Raw genomic sequence first — 19,629 nt, 5'->3', positions numbered from 1 at the left:
TCTCCAAGCCAGGCTTCAGCAATATGTGAACCGTGAACTTCTTGATGTTCAAGCTGGTTTTAGAAAAGGCAGAGGAACGAGAGATCAAATTGCCAACATCCGCTGGATCATGGAAAAAGCAACAGAGTTCCAGAAAAACATCTATTTCTGCTTCATTGACTATGCCAAAGCCTTTGACTGTGTGGATTACAATCAACTGTGGAACATTCTGAAAGAGATGGGAATACCAGACCACCTGATCTGCCTCTTGAGAAATTTGTATGCAGGTCAGGAAGCAACAGTTAGAACTGGACATGGAACAACAGACTGGTTCCAAATAGGAAAAGGAGTACATCAAGGCTGTATATTGTCACCCTGTTTATTTAACTTATATGCAGAGTACATCATGAGAAACGCTGGACTGGAAGAAACACAAGCTGGAATCAAGATTGCTGGGAGAAATATGAATAACCTCAGATATGCAGATGACACCACCCTTATGGCAGAAAGTGAAGAGGAACTCAAAAGCCTCTTGATGAAAGTGAAAGTGGAGAGTGAAAAAGTTGGCTTAAAGCTCAACATTCAGAAAATGAAGATCATGGCCTCCAGTCCCATCACTTCATGGGAAATAGATAGGGAAACAGTGGAAACAGTGTCAGACTTTATTTTTCTGGGCTCCAAAATCACTACAGATGGTGACTGCAGCCATGAAATTAAAAGGTGCTTACTCCTTGGAAGGAAAGTTATGACCAACCTAGATAGCATATTCAAGAGCAGAGACATTACTTTGCCAACAAAGGTTCGTCTAGTCAAGGCTATGGTTTTTCCAGTGGTCATGTATGGATGTGAGAGTTGGACTGTGAAGAAGGCTGAGCACTGAAGAATCGATGCTTTTGAACTGTGGTATTGGAGAAGACTCTTGAGAGTCCCTTGGACTGCAAGGAGATCCAACCAGTCCATTCTGAAGGAGATCAGCCCTGGGATTTCTTTGGAAGGAATGATGCTAAAGCTGAAACTCATGAAACTCATGCGAAGAGTTGACTCATTGGAAAAGACTCTGATGCTGGGAGGGATTGGGGGCAGGAAGAGAAGAGGACGACAGAGGATGAGATGGCTGGATGGCATCACTGACTCGATGGACGTGAGTCTGGGTGAACTCCGGGAGTTGGTGATGGACAGGGAGGCCTGGCATGCTGTGATTCATGGGGTCGCAAAGAGTTGGACACGACTGAGCGACTGATCTGATATATAATACCTTTGTTTTACCTTTATTTTTGAAAGATATTTTCCTTGAGTGTAGAATTCTACAATGCTGGTTTTCATTCACTAATCTAAAAATATTACTCTATATTCTGTGGCTTGTGTTATGTTAAACGGAAAATCTTTTCATCCTTATCTTTATGTTTCTGCATGTAGTATGTCTTTATTTTTCAATCCTTGCTTTTAATAGTTTCTCTTTATTGTTTCTCTTCTCTGTATTTTTTAATTGAGACATAATTAACATGTAGCATTGTATTAGTGTACAACATAATGAATCTTATACATACACACACAAATGATTACCATAATAAATTTAGTCAACATCTGTCACCACACATAATTACCAAAAAGTTTTTTTTTTCTTTTGATGAGAACTTTTAAGATCTACACTCTTAGCAACTTTCAAATATATGATACAGTATTGTTAATTACAGTCATGATGCTATACATTGCAACTTCAGGACTTATTGTACAATACAGTTTGAGTGAAAATGGCCAAAAGTTGCAAGCTTTCAGTTACTGTTTGTTTTATCTTCATGTTTCTTGTGCTTAGGTTAATTTAGCTTTTTAGAATATGTAACTCTTACTTCATTACATTTTAGAATTGTTTCAGTTATAAACTTCTTGAAATATTTTTTTCTTTCCTCTCCCTTCTTCCTCTGGGACACCAATTACATGTATTTTAGGCTTCTTGAAGTAATACTGTTACTCTGTATTTATTCCTCTTCCCTCCAAAGCCATTTTTCCCATTTTCATTTTGGATAATTTCTTCCATTGTAGCTTCAAGCTTACTAATTTTTTTCTGCATGTCTAATCTGTCCTTAATTTCTTTTATTTTTCATCTCAGACATTTTCATCTCTATTTGAGTTCTGTTTGAGGTGTGTGTGTGTGTGTGTGTGTGTGTGTGCGCGCGTGTATTCCATGTTTCTGACTGTTTTAGCACTTTAATGTCCTTTTCCACTGATTTTGTCATCTGTGTAATTTCCTGGTCAGTTTAGATTGAATAATTTTTCTCCTCATGGATTGTATTTTTCTGTCTCTTCACATGCTTGGTAGTGTTTCTAATAGGTACTGTATCTGATTTTACCTACTGTATTCCTATAAATATTGTAGAGCATTGTTCTCAGATGCGTGTAAGTTATTTGAAAGATGTTTCGTCTTCTGGTCTTGCCTTTAAGCTTTGTTTTAGGAGACCATAGCAGTGTTTGTTGTTGTTTAATAGCTAAGTCGTGTCTGGCTCTGTTTGCAACCCCATGGACTATAGCCTGCCAGGCTCCTCTGTCCATGGGATTTTCAGGCCAGAATCCTGGAGTGAGTTACCACTTCCTTCTCCAGGGTATCTTCCCTACCCGAGGATTGAACCCACTTCTGCATTGGCAGGAAGATTCTTACCACTGAGCCACCTGGGAAGCATAGCAACATTTAGGATAAGGCTAATTTTGCTCCTTTGCTGACACAAGACCCTTCTGACTTCTCTACTTGATAGACTTTGCATTATGAGGATTTCCACTCTGGCTGCTGAAGAACTGTTCCTAGTTGTGAGTTTTTATCTAATCCTTTCAGAAGGTACTTTCCAAACTGTATTTTCCTAGACCTGTTGTAACAATTTACCAGAAACTGAGTGGCTTAAAGAGCAGGAATTTATTCTCTCATGGTGCTGGAGGCCAGAGCCCAAAAATCAAGGTACCAGGCACAGTTGGTTCCTTCTGAAGGCTCTGGGAAAGAATCTGTTCTATGCCTCTTTCCTAGCTTCTGGAGGTTGCTGGCAATCTTTGACATTCCTTGGCACGTTGCTGTATCATTGTAATTGTTCTGTCTTTGCCTAGCCTTTTTCCCTGTGTGTTTCTCTGTATTTTCTCTTCTTTGTATAAGAACATCAGTCATTAGATGGTGCTGTGCTGTGTTTAGTCGTGCAGTCATGTCCCACTCTTTGCAACCCCGTAGACTGCAGCTTGCCAGGCTCCTCTGTCCATGGGGATTCTTCAGGGAGGCGTACTAGAGTGTGTCACCATGCCCTCATTAGACAGTGGGCCCACCCTTAATCCATTATGACCTCATCTTAACTATAACTGAATTGACAAAGACCTACTTGCTAATAAAGTCACATTCTGGTGTTTTGGGTAGACATAAACTTTGGAGAAACAGAAATCAACCCACTATACTGTCCTTAGGTATTTCTTTGTATATATATGCTGATCAGTTCTCAATAGTACTGAAAACTAGAGAGAAATCCTTTACAGATATGAGTTCTCTTTCTCAACAGTTTTCTTCTCCCTGGTATTCTACCTGCTAATTCTAACCCCCCTGGACTTCTAGGGCTCCCAGCTTCATCTTTTCAATTTAGGGATACAAATGGTCTCCACTCAGATTCTCTCTTGCTACTGCACAGACTAAAAATTCTATCCAAGTTCTAAACTCTTTAGATAGGGCTCCCCTCATCTGTTTTTTTGTTTTTGTTTTGGTTTTTTCCTATCAATCGAGTGTCATTGTCTTTCTTTGCTCGATGCTTAGAATGTTAAAGGAAGTTTTAATTTTCCATTTTTTGTATTTGTTTAAGGCTAGAAGCAAAAGTTATACTGAATTTTAACATTCTTATCTTTTTTTCCTGCTCTCATTGCATTTTTCCATTTCACCTCACTCATCCAAAGTTTAAAAGAAAATTTACAAAGTTACCTATTCATAGTTTTGTTCAAGTGACTGACATTACATGCAAGAACTTTTTTTTTAAACAAAATCCCAATATTTTTCCATTATAGGTTATTACAAGATACTGAATATAGTTCCCTTTGCTATGCAATAGGACCTTGTTTATCTCTTTTATATATAGTAAGGTATATCTGTTAAATCCAAGCTCCTAATTTATCCCTCCCTCACCTTTTCCCCTTTGGTAGTCATATATTTGTTTTCTATGTCTGTGAGTCTGTTTCTGTTTAGTAAATAAGTTCACTTGTATCATCTTTTAGATTCTACAAAAAAGTGATATCATATGGTATTTGTTTTTCTCTACCTAATTTACTTCACCAAGTATGATAATCTCTAGGTCTGTCCATGGTGGAGAAGGCAATGGCACCCCACTCCAGTACTCTTGCCTGGAAAATCCCATGGACAGAGGAGCCTGGTGGGCTCCAGTCCATGGGGTCACTAAGAGTCGGGCACGACTGAGCAACTTCACTTTCACTTTTCACTTTCATGCATTGGAGAAGGAAATGGCAACCCACTCCAGTATTCTTGCCTGGAGAATCCCAGGGACAGAGGAGCCTAGTGGGCTGCCATCTATGGGGTCGCACAGAGTCGTGTAAATGGCATTATTTCATTGTTCTTTTATGTCTGAGTAATATTCTATTGTATAATAATTATCCTTAATAACATTTTTTTCTATAAAGAATATTTAAACATTTTACCTCCAGAATTTTTACTTCTGAGTCTAGCCATGCTAAACTAAAAGCTCATTTAAGCATAATAGTGTGGAAAATAGATTGAATTGTAGATAGATATTTTGTATTTCCTTCTTCACTCCTTAATGTTTCCTGTTTATCATTTGTTTTAGGGAATTTGAATCAACTCTTTTGCATCTCTAGTTCTATAATATGACAATGTGCCTTATAGGTGTGAATGTATTCATTTTTTGTATATATATGTAGATGGGTATATGGAGTATGTTATGTTTACACTGTATTTTCCAAATATAAGCATTTTAAAATGTGTGTATATGTACTTGTGTTATATAAATTTTATTCTGTTATCCTATGAGGTTGATTATAATATGATTAGACTTGGTTTGACATATATTCCTTGACTAAAGTTCGATTATCAAATAATTTATCCTAAATAGTTAATTTTTTAAATGAACTCTGAAAAGTGGATGACAGGAAAAAGTTTTGTGTTCAGTTTTGTTGGTCATGTTGAGAATTCAAATCCTGACTTTCAAGATTTAGTATTTTTCATACATGTATATATTGAAGTATGAAAGTTTTGGAGAAGGGGTTGGCTACCCACTCCAGTATTCTTGCCTGGAGAATCCCAAGGACAGAGGAGTCTGGAGGGCTTCAGTCCGTAGGGTTGCAAAGAGTAGGACACGACTGAAGTGACTTAGCACAGCATGAAAGTTTAGAAAATATTATTTGTTCAAATAATAATTCATTTTTCTCAACCAGTTGATATTTTTAAGAAGACCACGTCAAATAAGTGATAGAGGTTGATTTTTCCTTGACTTACTCATTTTAAAATGAGAATTGGGTTTTTAAGCAACTATATTAGAGGAAGGAGAGATACTCAGTCGTGTCCAACTCTTTGTGACCCCATGGGCTGTGGCTCACAGGCCCCTTCTGTCCATGGAATTCAGGCAAGAATTTGGGAGTGGGTGGCCATTCCCTTCTCCAGGGGATCTTCCTGACCTAGGGATTGGACCTACCTTGCAGGCGGATTCTTTACCATCTGAGCCACCAGGGAAGATTTAAACAACTATATGTTAACACAATTTAGATATGTTAATACAATTTAAAACATAGTGTAAAGAATTAAAAATCTGAAGTGATTAATTTAAATGTACTTTTAAAAAATGATTTGACTTAATTTGCAGTAAACAGACTAATAATATATCATGGCCTATATAAACTAGGATATAAGTTTGTATTAAGTAGAGCACAAATAAAATGTTCCATAGGGCTGTGAAGTTACTACTCTGTACTAGAATTTGGTTTTTAGCTTTGTAGAAATCAAAAAGAAAAAGCTCATAGGTGATTTAGTTTTCTCTGTTTGTGACAAAAGAAAACATAGAAATTCTTTCTAGAAAACATAGTTTTCATTAGCATTTGGTGATGAAAGAAACATCTCTTAAAGGAAAACATTAGTGTTCTCAGAAGCATTCATACAACACATACAACAATGAATCGTACAAAACTTTTCTTATGATGTTGAAGCAGAAAGCCATAGTTTAATAAAAGCATTTCTGCAGAATGTCATAATATTATAGAATACCTGTCTGAAGCATTCTCATAATAAACTAGAAATAGGTAACCTGCTTGCCCCTCAAACAGTTCTTCATAAATATCATTCCTCTTAACTAGACATTTCATAAAGAGATTTGAACTCAGACAAGAATCTAAGGTATCCATAAAAAGTTTATGTCTTTAACAAGATTACATGTAAAATGCCGGTCTTATTGTTGTTGTTCAGTATTTGTATCTTTTATATATTAACTTTGTGTTTAAAGTGTTTTAATTTCAGTAACTTTTTTTTTTCCCATTCTTTATACAGGTTTGATAACCCAGCTGCTGTAAGCCCAACTCCTACAAGGCAGCTAACTTTTAACTACCTGCTTCCTGTGAATGCTTGGCTTCTATTAAATCCTTCAGAGCTCTGCTGTGATTGGACCATGGGAACAATACCACTGATAGAGTCGTTTCTAGATGTTCGAAATCTTGCCACATTTATTTTTTTTTGCTTTTTGGGAGCTTTGGGAGTATTTAGTCTCAGATATCCTAGTAACTCCTCCAAGACCGTTTTAATGGTAAGAAAGTTTCTTAAATTTTCAGATAATACTATATTCAGTTTATTGAGTGCCTTTACTTTTTCAAAAGCATCTTTGAAAAATTGCTGTCTTTGTTCATGTCATCCTAATTTATGAACTTATTTTAGGCTATCCTGTAATTTTATGTCAGATTTTGCTTAATGCTGCACATTCAGCATGTGACACAAAGAGTGATTATGAATTTCCCTAATTGAGTGGGATCTCTGAAATCATGGAGCATCCTTTTTAGCATTAATTTTTTTTAATTTTTTTTTAATATTTCTTACCTTTACCCCACTAGATTATACATCCTTTTAAAGAAATGAATTATTCAGTATACTGTATACTTCTTTGTTTTCTTGGCACAAAGAAGAGGATCATGTAAGATAAGCCCCTAGAAATGCATAGCTCTTTATTTTTCATTAGCAAAACTTTAATTACTCCCTGAAGTATTTCTTACTGTGTTCAGAGAATTCTGATTATTTGAAAGTCTTTTTTTTTGTTTTTATGAGCTCTGTTTCCAGTTTTCTTAGCTCTGCCCTCACTTCTTACTCATAATAATTGTGTTGCCTCTTACTTTAAATTATGGAAGGAAATAATCATCTTTAACATTTTCTTCAGATTTTACTGTATGCCAGAAAGTGCTTTTAATACTTTGCAAGTGTATTCTGGCTGCAGCACTAGATTCATTTATTCATTCAATAAAAATTTTGATTTGTAGCCTATGTATCAGGTAGCGTTTTAGGCACTGCGTATATGATAGTAAAAGAAATACAGGGCCCCCATTGCCAGAGAACTCACATTCTAGAGAAATTTGAAAGAATATAGGGTTTGAAGAAAGATCATATTTACTAGTATCTGGACCTGTTGAGTTTGAGGTGTCTTTGAAATTTTCTAACGGAGATTTTGAATGGCGCTTTGTGCCTGGAGTTCTGTGGCAAAGCCTGAGATACACATAAACATATGATAAATTGCCACAGAGAAGTTTGACAGCTGCCATAGAGATAGTAATTGAAAGCAAGATATAAAGAAGAAGACCTTTGGAGAGGTTATAGAGCACCCTTTCTCAACTGGGATTTTGTCACATCTCTTAGAGATGGTAATTAGCTATCACCGTTCTAGATGCATAGAAGTTAATTCATACATATAATGCCTTAGACTATTTGTTCTTAAATTTCCCTCAATAAAGAGTTGAAGGGGCTGAATAGAGAAAAAGGCTGTATCTCAGTCAGTCTTTAAAAGCTTCCATATTTAGGTGTTGTGTAAAGGAAAATAAACCAAATAGCTGCTGCTGCTGCTGCTAAGTCACTTCAGTCGTGCTCGACTCTCTGCGACCCCATAGACGGCAGCCCACCAGGCTCCCACGTCCCTGGGATTCTCCAGGCAAGAACACTGGAGTGGGTTGCCGTTTCCTTCTCCAATGCATGAAAGTGAAAAGTGAAAGTGAAGTTGCTCAGTCGTGCCTGACTCTCAGCGACCCCATGGACTGCAGTCTACCAGGCTCCTCCATCCATGGGATTTTCCAGGCAAGAGTACCAAATAGGAAATAGACCAAATGGACAGAAAGGTAGGAAAACGTTTCTGGAAAGAATAGTTAACACCAACAGTTGCTGTCAAGTAGTGAGTGAGATCAGTTGGATTTGACTTCTTTTATGTAGTTACTTAAATGAAATTTGTATCTGTGGAATGATTTGATTAGGAGATGAGGAAAGGAAGATTGCTAGTGAAGGTAACCTTTAGAAGTGATTTAACTGAGATAAGGTCTAATTTAGAGAAGATAGCCAGTCAGGCAATGGCTTCAAGTATAACAAAGCAACCGATCTTTTGTTGGGGGGTCAGGGCTTGGGGGAAGCATAGAGACCTGGAATTGATGGACCTTCTGAGGCTGAAGTGGGTTGATATTGGGGGAAAGACTTGCTTGGTTGGCATTTAGAATCACATTCCTTGGAGTGCTCAGTTGGCTGACCTTTATACACAGAGATATCACTAATGGGTTTGCTTACAAAAACATGCTCTTTGAGTTGAAACGTTAAGTGAGGTTACAACCAACTGCTTGTGATCCATGTCCACAAAAATCTTTCCCTAAGAGTATGGGAACTTGTTTTATACCTAAGGGTCATAATGAATGGTTAAGATAACTTAAAGATAATATTGTCAAAGGAGAAGATTTTTAAGGTTGGAAAGGCAAGAGCATTTTTAGCATAGAAAGTTGATATAAGAAAGTGATTAGGTAAATGAAAGAAAAGCTAATTGATAGTAAGAGGTGTGGAGCTCAGGTTTGGCCTCAGATAGATGGAGACACTGCTTATGTTATAGGAAGGATGGCAATGGTCGTGAATGTAGATGTTAATAGATTTAGTAGCAGAGAATTAAAGAAATTCTTGTTTTATCGCTTTTGTTTTTTCTGAAAGTTTGGTAGTGTAGTCACCTCCTAAAAGTGACATGGGTCAAAAATTTGAGAAAAATAGTCAAGACTGAAAATAGTAAAAGAGAGTGAGAGTGAGCCTACCAAAGAAACCTAGAATCTTGAGCAGTCTTAAGGATTTAATTTGAAGTTGATCATGAATTTATGACGATACAGATTTATTTTTGCTTTGGGACTTTGCAGCTCACATAAATAAAAATGAAGTAGATACATGGTAGAATACATCCAAAAGTGAGTTTCTACTAAAAAGCAAAGTAAAGAAGAGTAGTTAAATACAAAGTTTTGGCAAATAATTTGTATAGTGCAAACTGAATAAAAAATAGAAAGGATATTGCCAATGAAATTAACATAGATTTACATTAATTAATTATGTTATAGTTTGTTTGTATAAAAAAGGAACCCTTGTGACTTTAGGTATAACTGCTTTAAATATAGTCCTAAACATACTCTTAAATTTTTTGAAATTGAAATAGAGTCAATTTATAATACTGTGTTGTTAGTTTTGTAGAAAACAAACTTAGCTACCGAAGGTGAAGGGTCTTCCCTGGTGTCTCAGTGGTAAAGAATCTATCTGCCAATGCAAGACCCAGGAGATGCAGGTTTGATCCCCTGAAGTAGGAGATGGCAACCCATTCCAGGATTTTTGCCTGGGAAATCCCATGGACAGAGCCTGGCGGGCTACAGTCCATGCAGTCGTGAAAGAGTTGGACAGGACTCTTACCAATTTAGCAATCTAAAAAAGGGAAAGGGAAGGAAGAAGTGGGATAAATTAGGAGTATAGGGTTAACAGATACAAACTATTGATACTATACATAAAAAATAGAAAACTATATTCAATAGCTTGTAATAGTCTATAATAGAAAATAGTCTGAAAATAAATTAATATGTATGTATAAAACTAAACATACTGTTTTTAATGGTAATATTATTTGAAGATATCTGAAAGAGGTAAGTAGACCAAAGGAATATCTACCAAGCACCGGTATGTTAGGCACTTAGTAAATAAGATGTCATGTTTATCTCAATAGTATAAGTAGTTAATAATCCCGCTTATTTATTTTAAAAAATGGAGTCACAAGGTGATTGGAGTAGTTTACCTTATTATAAAAAAGTGAAACAGATTTGCCTCCAGAACTCTTTGCTCTTTCCACTCTCTGAAAAGATATTGCATTATAGTTAACTTGGTTGGCATACATTAACAGTGTATTAGAACATCTGAGTAAGTTAATCATTGAGATTTCTAATTGAAGAATCAATAGATTTTTTTTTTTTTTTTGAGAGAGGGCTTTTTTTGTGTGTAGCTTATTCATCGATCCATGATGCCTCTTTAGATGAATTTAACACTTTTTATTCTTTCAAATGAAATTGCTTTAGGGCATCCATGAATTAACAGGGAATTTTTTTTAAAAGGATCATGTATTTAGGAACAAATACCTCTGTTTCACAGCTACCTGGTTGTTTTTGTCAAATATTTCTGGGAAGTGGAAAGTGAATTATGCACTCTTAATGTTTTACCTTTTTGACTAAAAAGAAAGCACTAAAATTTCAGACTTATAAATTGATAATAAGTGAGCAGTTTGATGGTAGTGCTTTTCTTCAGATTCAGTGTTGGATCATTACAAATTATTAATTTGTGATTCATGGAGAAAGTATTCTTTTCACTATTTACATTTCTACATCGATTTTCAGTAGTAATGTATAATAAAAAACATTGCTTCCTCAAACTATTAGAAGACTCTCAGACTTCTGAAATTGAAAAAACAACATGTTTATTCCACAAGGTACTATAAAACAAATCAGAGTAACAGAATATGGAAGCAGATGTCCATGGAAACAGATATCCTACTGACAACCAGCCTATTTCTTTCCATAAGTTATTTGTGTGCTAGTTATTTTGTCTTATCTTTTGTAATGACTATAATCTGGAAACCATATGCCATCCCATTCTCAAAATGGCAAAAACGTCTACGCATTTTGTGATGTTTATTTCTAACACAGTGCACAGTGTTGGAAATTTAGAAATTCTTATGGAATAAATGACTGTTGATTTAAAAGGGCCAGTTTTATTTTTAAGTCGTTTAAATGTATGTGACCCATCAGAATGCTATGCAGAGCAGCCCTGAAGTAACATGTAGAAGTAGGCTGCTGTCTTGTTTGAGATGTAGCTTATCAATTTCCAGTGTTCCTTACACATAGTAGTAGTACTAATATCTTTTCCTGTCAGTTTGTTTTTACCACGTGCACATAAGTTATGTAAATCGTTAATCGCTCAGTCGTGTCTGATTCTTTGTGCACATTAGTTAGATATATAAAAATTACAATTTTTTTTAGATATATTTTCAAAAACTTTTTTTTATCTGATGAGGCTGAGGTGTAAGGTCTAATACTATTTAGGAAGACTTCATCTCACCTTGCTGACATACATCCTCATGTTTATTGTTACCATCCTTAAGTTTCCTTCTTTATGTTTAAATCAGTATTCTTTATAGTGTTATTAAAATTGATCCACCAGTACATTATCCAGATTAAATGATAAAATATTTGGATTTGACTGTTGATGTGTGTATATTTTTTAATTTAATAAATTATCTTTTTTCTCTTTGTAGGCGCTTTGTTTAATGGCATTACCATTTATTCCTGCATCAAATCTTTTTTTCCCAGTTGGATTTGTTGTTGCTGAGCGAGTATTATATGTTCCTAGCATGGGGTTCTGTATTTTGGTAGCCCATGGATGGCAGAAAATATCAAACAAAAGGTGAATTAAAATGTTAGTGCATTTAATGCTTACTAACTGTAGAATTTAGTATGATGCATTTAAGTGTTTAAAATGTTTATCCTATTTTTATGTCATCTTTTTAACCTTTTTGTTTTTCACATTGATAGTCTCCTTAGCTCCTTAACTCCTACCTTATCTATGTTTTTCCTCATATTTATACAATTTTATTTTGCAGTCTAACACATAAGAGACTTTCATTCAGACACAGATGCTACAAAGAACATTATTGAGACTAAAGTTTCAAATGATCATTGCTGCTTTCATATGTAATGAACTAAGATACAGTCTTCTTAAATGAGTCATATTGGATTAATACATGTAAAATGCATATGGAAAGCAATATGTAATTTCTTGCTTCATAGAAACCACCATGTTTGAACTCACTGCTAAGGAACAGAATAATCACTGACTGTATATGGAAAAAATAGTCACTGTTTCTTTTTTCCTACTTTCCTGTCCCTTTTCAACCCACAGAATTGACTTGTCTTCATCACTTTACTGTCATGTAACACATTGAGTCTTGTGGCTAAATCCAATCAGTGCTTGGTTTAAAGTGTATCTCCCTGGCAGCTGTAAAAGTCTCTGTCCTGACTCTCCACCACCTGTGCTCATTTCTGCTCAGCCTCTTTTCAGATTCTTCCTGTTGTACCAGCTCTTTAAATGTTTTTTTATTTCTCAGAGTTTTTCTCACATTGCATGTTCTCCCTGACGATCTCATCCATGACTACAATTTTCACTCTAAACTTTCTCGTAGATGTATCTAGTTATAATCACTGCCTATCTTGTAGTGCCTCCCGTGTGCCAGCTCTGTAATACACTATATAGATTTGTTTTCTCGTTTAATCTAGACATCCCTTAACTTCATTTTGCACACTTGAAAATTGAAGCTCATATAAGTTACCTGAATTATGCAAGAACACACAGCTAGTAAACAGCAGAGTCTTGATTTAAATTTATATCTGACTATCTCTCATGTCCATGGTCCTTCTGATCCATGCACCTTATCCTGGTTAAGTGGATCTATCAAAAGAAAGAAACAGAACTCTGTAACTGAGGCAAAAAGCAAAAGCTCAAAGAACATTAATACTACTAATACCAAATAAGATCATAGTGATTATCGAAGTATAACAATCATTTTGTAAGTGACAAATTGTGTCCCAAGTGATTAACCTAAAGCTATGTAATTTGCATCTATTTTATAAAGGGTTAATTTTACTATGACTTTTAATGAATAATTCTAGCTTTTTAAAATGTAAAATTCTGGGACTTCCCTGGTGGTCTACTGGTTAAGAATCCCTCAGCCAATGCAGGGGACACGTTCAATCCCTGGTTCAGGAACTAAGATCCCACATGCATAGGGCAGCTAAGCCATGCACCGCAACTTTTGAGCCCATGTGCCCTAGAGTCCATGTTCTGCAGCAAGAATAGCCACCACATTGAGAAGCCTGCACACCACAACTAAAGAAAGCTGTGCGCAGCAACGAAGACCCAGCACAGCCACACACACAAAAAAGTAAGATTCTTTGGAGAATATCATGATAACCTGTGGTGTGTATTGTAAGTGGTAATGTTTTTAAATATAGCCAGGGATGAGATTGACCCTTTATAAACACCACTAAGAATATTCAGGTTATAGGTAATGATACAAAAGAACTCTAAGAAGTCACAATTAAAAATTTGGTTTATCAGTTTTTTTGTCATTGAACTTTATACAGTAGTGTTTATAGTAAATAATTTTTTTTGGTGTTATTCTCTCTCAAGCTGGATGATTATTAGAGCAGTCCCTAGTCTTTAGAATTCAAACACAACATTTAGAGATATTTAACATATTTCTTACCTCTTTTTGGTGATGAAGACAATGTTTTTTTGTTCTGCTTTTTCTTCCTTAAACAGTGTATTTAAAAAGTTATCCTGGGTTTGTCTATCTTTGGTGATATTCACTCATGCCTTAAAAACACTCCACAGGAATTGGGATTGGGAGTCTGAATATACGCTGTTTATGTCAGCCTTGAAGGTAAAATGTTATTCAAAATATATCACCAATTATTTCTTATTGCCATTTCTGCTACGGTGTTCTAACTTTACTTTTAACTTGACAATTAATTCTCAATGTTAAATACTTCACCAAAAAATTAATAAAAACAATTTGTTCTTTGTATAATCTACACCATAACCAGTGCTCTGAATAGTCTTAGTTGTATGTCTGGAGCATATATGAATAATTCCCCAAATGCTATACAATTGTTAGATGCTTAAATGATAAAATGTTTAAATGTGAATACTTTGTTTCATTTGTTCTTAAGGTGTACTTTTTTTTTTTTTAACCTTTTAACATGTCTGAAATCAGAATAAATCTTACAGTGAAAGGCATCTTACAATTAATGACCTTTTTTGTTTCTTAATGATATATAAGATAACCATGAGCCTTATAACTGGTGATGTTGGGGGCCAGAGTGAGGTACTCCGCCCGTGACAAAGGTCATGAGGAAGGAGGCTCGACATACGCAAAGGCGGGATCGAACCTCAGGAGTCCCCCTGGAACTCCTCAAGCATCTACCCCCATAACCAGAGCCTGCCTACTTTACTACTTTGTGCTCACCTACACCTCTGACTTTACGGGGGGCTGTCCCCCACCACCTCTTTCAGAGAAGGAGTTAACTTAGAGCTCCAGTTAATAATAATTCCTGGGCATGATAAGAGTGTTTTAACCTACAAACTCCTCTGAAGGTTCTCTAGCCTGCCTGACAGGCTTGTCCGGCCACATGTGATTGCTCCCAGCCTCCCAACCGTGAGAGGCACGAGATGCTTTAAACCTTCTAAAAACAGGTTCCTTAGAAAAGTTAGAAAACTATTAGTGTAAGTATAATGGGCTGATTAGAAATTGTATTGGTGAAGGGTTTTTCATTTGTTGAGCCAATGTTTGTTGCTAAGTCTCCACATCCCCTGCCCTTACACACATTAATGAATATATAGAAGAAATAAGTGTTAACCTTTGATATTAATCACATTAGACCTTAGGCTAAGTAAATTCTTTCCTTAACTAAAACCCACTACACCCTCACCCTATAGGAATGTAACTTTATTTGGGTAGTGTCTGTTTTAAGAATAATCACCCCTGGAGAAATAAGTGTCCTGGTTGACTGACCGCTCTCACAAGGAGAGGGTCATAAATTGTCAGCAGGCTCCCCTGGCCAGAAGATGATGTAACACCCCTAAGACCTCTGTATACATTTGTATGAAGCACCTGACTTTGATAAAAGTCAGGAATGCTGACCCCGCATGACTTTTGCATAACATCTCAGTGTATAAAAGTAGACCATGGAAAATAAAGAATTGGGATCAGTTTCTCGAAATACTGGTCTCCCCATGTCGCGCTCTCTCTCACTCTGGTTGAGTCTCCATCTGGAGCGCGGAATCCGCCATGCTTACTAATTATGCCTGGGCTTCTAAGATCCGACCGGGGAGGCCTCAGTGTCTCCTCTCCTTCGGGAGAACGGAAGGACGCCTGCGGCCTACGTAAGTGGTACAAGCTTCTTGTCTTGACGTTTTATTGGTCTCCCGCGTAAACCAAGCTACTCAGCCTCTTTTCTCCACTGAATTTTCCTACTGAACTATCCTCATCCTATTACTCTTTATATCTTTGATAAAATATTTAAATAGGTCGCCAACGCCCTCCCCGCTTCGAATACCCTGGATCAGCCAGGGCTGGACCCCGGCATGGTGGCATCTTAGATTCAGTGAAATAAAATACATGGCAGAAAATGGCGCCCTATCATACTGAGGATAACCAATGGTTATAAAACTATAAGAAAGATAGGAACTGGCAGAAAGGAGGGATGTTGCATCTCTATGGAATGGACAATATAAATGAGAAAAGTTCTTTTTAAAAATCATATGATTTGTTTTCTGTAAAAGTTATAAGCAAAGATGTTTTTTTCAGTTGCTCCTTTTCTTCAAATCTTTAAACTCTTAACTTCCTTTTTGGCTGTTTCTGTACTCTGCACAGTTCCCATTACTCTAATAGACTACATAAATAGCTTTATGTCAAGCCTCAAAATAAGTCATCAGTGCAGTGTTTAAACATATTCTCTCGTGCAAATTCCTTCTTTCCCAAAAGACTATAAATAATAGAGCAGGAATTTTCAAACAACTCTATGCTTTGATGAAGTAAAATTGTAATATATAAAATAGATGAACTGAAGTTTTAGCATGTTGATGTTGAAAGGGAGGAGAGGTTAAATTTCATGAAGCAATTTTCGTTTTGACCCCTTCTTCATCTCCATGGAAAACTCTATTCCTAATAATATATCAGACAGTTATCTGTGTTAATTGGAGTTATATATATGGAGTTATATATATATACACATATACACACACACATGTACATACACTTTTTTTTTCCTGAAAGAAATCTGAATGACTTCCAGTTTTTTTGGGATATAATTGACATATAGCTTCATCTTAACTTTAAAGTGTATAATATAATTATTTTTAGATATATATATAAAACAATTACCAAAATAAATTAATATCCATAACTTCATTTAGTTACTTTTTTTCTTGTGATGAGAACTTTTAAAATCTACTTTCTTATCAACTTTCAAACATGCAATATAGTACTGTTAACTGTATTCCCTGTTCTATATATTTGCGTCCTTAGACCTTACTTATAACTTAGAAGTTTGTACCTTTGAACTGCCTTCATCCATTCATAGACATTTCTGTGGAGTACTCCTTTCCTAATAGTATACCAAATAAAACCTGTGTTAATTAGACTCATTTTAAAAAATTTAACTAATTTCTATCTGTACTTCTGTATTTAAGGTAAATAAAAATAATGCCAAATTATGGAATAATGTGGGTCATGCTCTGGAAAATGAAAAAAACTTTGAGAGAGCTTTGAAATACTTCTTACAGGCTACGCATGTTCAGCCAGGTAAGCATTATTGATTAATAAAGCTATTGTTAATAGTTTTCTTTTTGAAAATTTGATTATATTTGTAGAAAGTAGGTGGAGTTTATTTTCAAGCTTTATTCCAGCTGACTTGAATACTATAATGTTTGGTGCTGGCTTATTTTTTGAATTGGGTTATATGTTAGAGCTGTTTATATCAGACATTTAGGGATGTTTTTAAATACAGATTTGTTGGATGGCAGTGATGAGCAATTTTGGTGGAATGATAGATACAAAGGCCTATTAGAGTAGAAGAAGAACTGGAGACAGTTGATATTAAAAACTGGTAAGAAATGTTGGTGTTGAGTGTGGGGTCAAGAGAGGGTAGTAGGATGCTGGGGTTTTTGGGTTTTTTTTTTTTTTTAAAGGTGAAAGAAACAAGGCATGTATGTGACTAGTGCATTGAAGTTGGGCAAAGTAGTAATTCAGGGTTGGGGAACGGAGTAAAGGATCAGTGTTCTTGAATAGATTAGAATAGATAATTAAGATCTGATACTCAGGATGAGGATTTCAGTCAGCTGAACCGGTAGTTACCATATAGTAACAGGGAAAGCAGAGTGTAGAAACATGGATATAGATAGGCAGGTGAATAATAGACAAATAACTTCTGAAAGTTACTGTTTGCTTGTTTTCTCAGTGACATAAAAAGCAGAATCAACAGTAGATTGTGGGGAAGGGAAAGGACGTTCTGGAGATCTAAGACCAGGAGAGAGTCTGAAGTACTACATCTAGGACATGGCTTCAGAAACTTTAATGTGTGTGTGAGTCACCTGGAGATCTAATGGTGCATGTTCTGGTGTATAGCGATTTAGAGTAGGGCCTGAAGTTCTGCATTTCTGATAAGTTCCTAAGTGATACTTAGCCCATGAATCACGTGTTGAGAAACGAAGATCTAGGAAAATGTATAGACTAGGAAAATGCAGTGTGATTGCCAAGCAGCTGTAACACCCTTCTTGAGGTTGCTATGCTAAGTCACTTCAGTCGTGTCCGACTCTGTGCGACCCCATAGACGGCAGCCCACCAGGCTCCCCAGTCCCTGGGATTCTCCAGGCAAGAACACTGGAGTGGGTTACCATTTCCTCCTCCAATGCATGAAAGTGAAAAGTGAAAGTGAAGTCACTCAGTCGTGTCCGACTCTTAGCGACACCATGGATTGCAGCCTAACAGGCTCCTCCGTCCATGGGATTTTCCAAGCAAGAGTACTGGAGTGGGGTGCCATTGCCTTCTCCACTTCTTGAGGTTAGCAGTGCTTAATTAAAATTAAACTGATTGATGTGATTATGTTTTTCTCCCACTACTTTATATATAGTATAGGCAGGCACAGAGAATTTGGTTAACAGGATTAGGATTTTGTCAGATGTGTATTACTAAACAAAGGGTTAAGGGAATTTTGAAACATAGTCTAAACTGGTTATGAAGAGATGTGAGAGAGGGTGAAACATGAGGAAAAGATGATCAGATCAGTGGTTTATAGATCTGAAATTGTTGGCTTCTGAGGACGGTCTAGCTGGAGCATTGCTTGTTTTCAGTAGAAATGCTGTCGGCATTTCAAGTATGCAGAACTGTCTGTATTCCAGGGTATGTACCAAATACGGCCCCCACCTACCAAATAAACTCATTACTTTCCATTCAGCATGATAACCAGAAAGTACTTCCACACACACACATTTCTCAATATACTGGCGGGGTGGGGAGTGCTGTGCATGGCCCCCTATGTTTCTGCTGGACAAGACTGTGACCATTGAACTGACAAATTACAGGAGAATGGTGGTGAAAATCATTGAAAGAAAGGATATCAAAGCAAGTATTAGAAGATACACCTTACATAGATTTGAAACCACTAAAGAACTGTGACAACTGTGTGATGTTGGAGAGAAGGCGAGAATAACAAGGAACCAGAAGCTTGCAATTGGTAACTACAGTAAGGAGGAATAGTGGATAACAGAGTTTAATGACCTGAAATTCAGAAAGGAGTGGTTTTAAGGAGTGGCAGTGGTCTGCAAGTGGTATGGATCTAGGACACTTAACTCCAGGCCCAGTGTTGCAAAAGATAAAAACATCACAGTCATCACTTGGAAAAACTACCAGTTTCCCCAAGGCAAAGCTGAATTCTAGTTAGAGATTGTTGTAGAAATATGTAACTGATGGTCTGGCCGTCTTTCCAGTTTTATCTCCCCTGGCTCTTCATGCAGTTTAGTTTTTTCTTGAAATATAGGGGATATGTGGTGGGCTTCCTCACCTCTTTGCATTTGTTCATGTTGAACCTAGAACATGTTTGAACCTAGAACTCTCTCTTCTCCTTTCCTTCCAATCTACCTTCTACCATATCCTACACATCTCTTGCAACCCATCTCACATGGCTTCTCTTCTTATTAGAGGGAAAAAAAACCCTTCTGTCTTTCAAATTAGAAGCAAATGTTTCTCATCTTCAAGACTCCTTACAACTTTCATATCTTTCCTGTGATATGTTATTTAAATGTTTATTTAAAATATTTATTTATTTAAAATATGTATGTTATATTTAAACTGTGGGGCTCCCTAGGGGTAGCATGAACATCTGGCTCATCTTCGTACCTACTGCATCATCTAGCACAGTTTTATACACAGTCAGCAGTCACTAACTCTGGCAGTTTTAATTCATTGCTTTCTAAAGCCTTTTAGGTTCATTCTAGGAGTTTTTAGAGAAGCAAAGTCATCTTTATGCCGGGCATGCAGGGACTTTGAG

General features: G+C 36.4%; 1 protein-coding gene across 1 annotated transcript in view; it reads left to right on the top strand.

The window, feature by feature from the left end:
• TMTC3 (transmembrane and tetratricopeptide repeat containing 3) overlaps positions 1-19,629 on the top strand; it is a 52,058-nt gene that overhangs the window by 18,800 nt on the left and 13,629 nt on the right. Inside the window, exons 7-10 of the mRNA XM_027543209.1 lie at positions 6,497-6,749; positions 11,781-11,929; positions 13,844-13,964; positions 16,775-16,886. Of these exons, the coding sequence (XP_027399010.1) occupies positions 6,497-6,749; positions 11,781-11,929; positions 13,844-13,964; positions 16,775-16,886 (635 nt within the window). The remainder of the gene's footprint in view (positions 1-6,496; positions 6,750-11,780; positions 11,930-13,843; positions 13,965-16,774; positions 16,887-19,629) is intronic.

The sequence above is a fragment of the Bos indicus x Bos taurus genome, chromosome 5 (assembly GCF_003369695.1).
Source record: "Bos indicus x Bos taurus breed Angus x Brahman F1 hybrid chromosome 5, Bos_hybrid_MaternalHap_v2.0, whole genome shotgun sequence".
NCBI lineage: Eukaryota > Metazoa > Chordata > Mammalia > Artiodactyla > Bovidae > Bos > Bos indicus x Bos taurus.
This window is presented reverse-complemented; position numbering and strand designations above follow the sequence as displayed.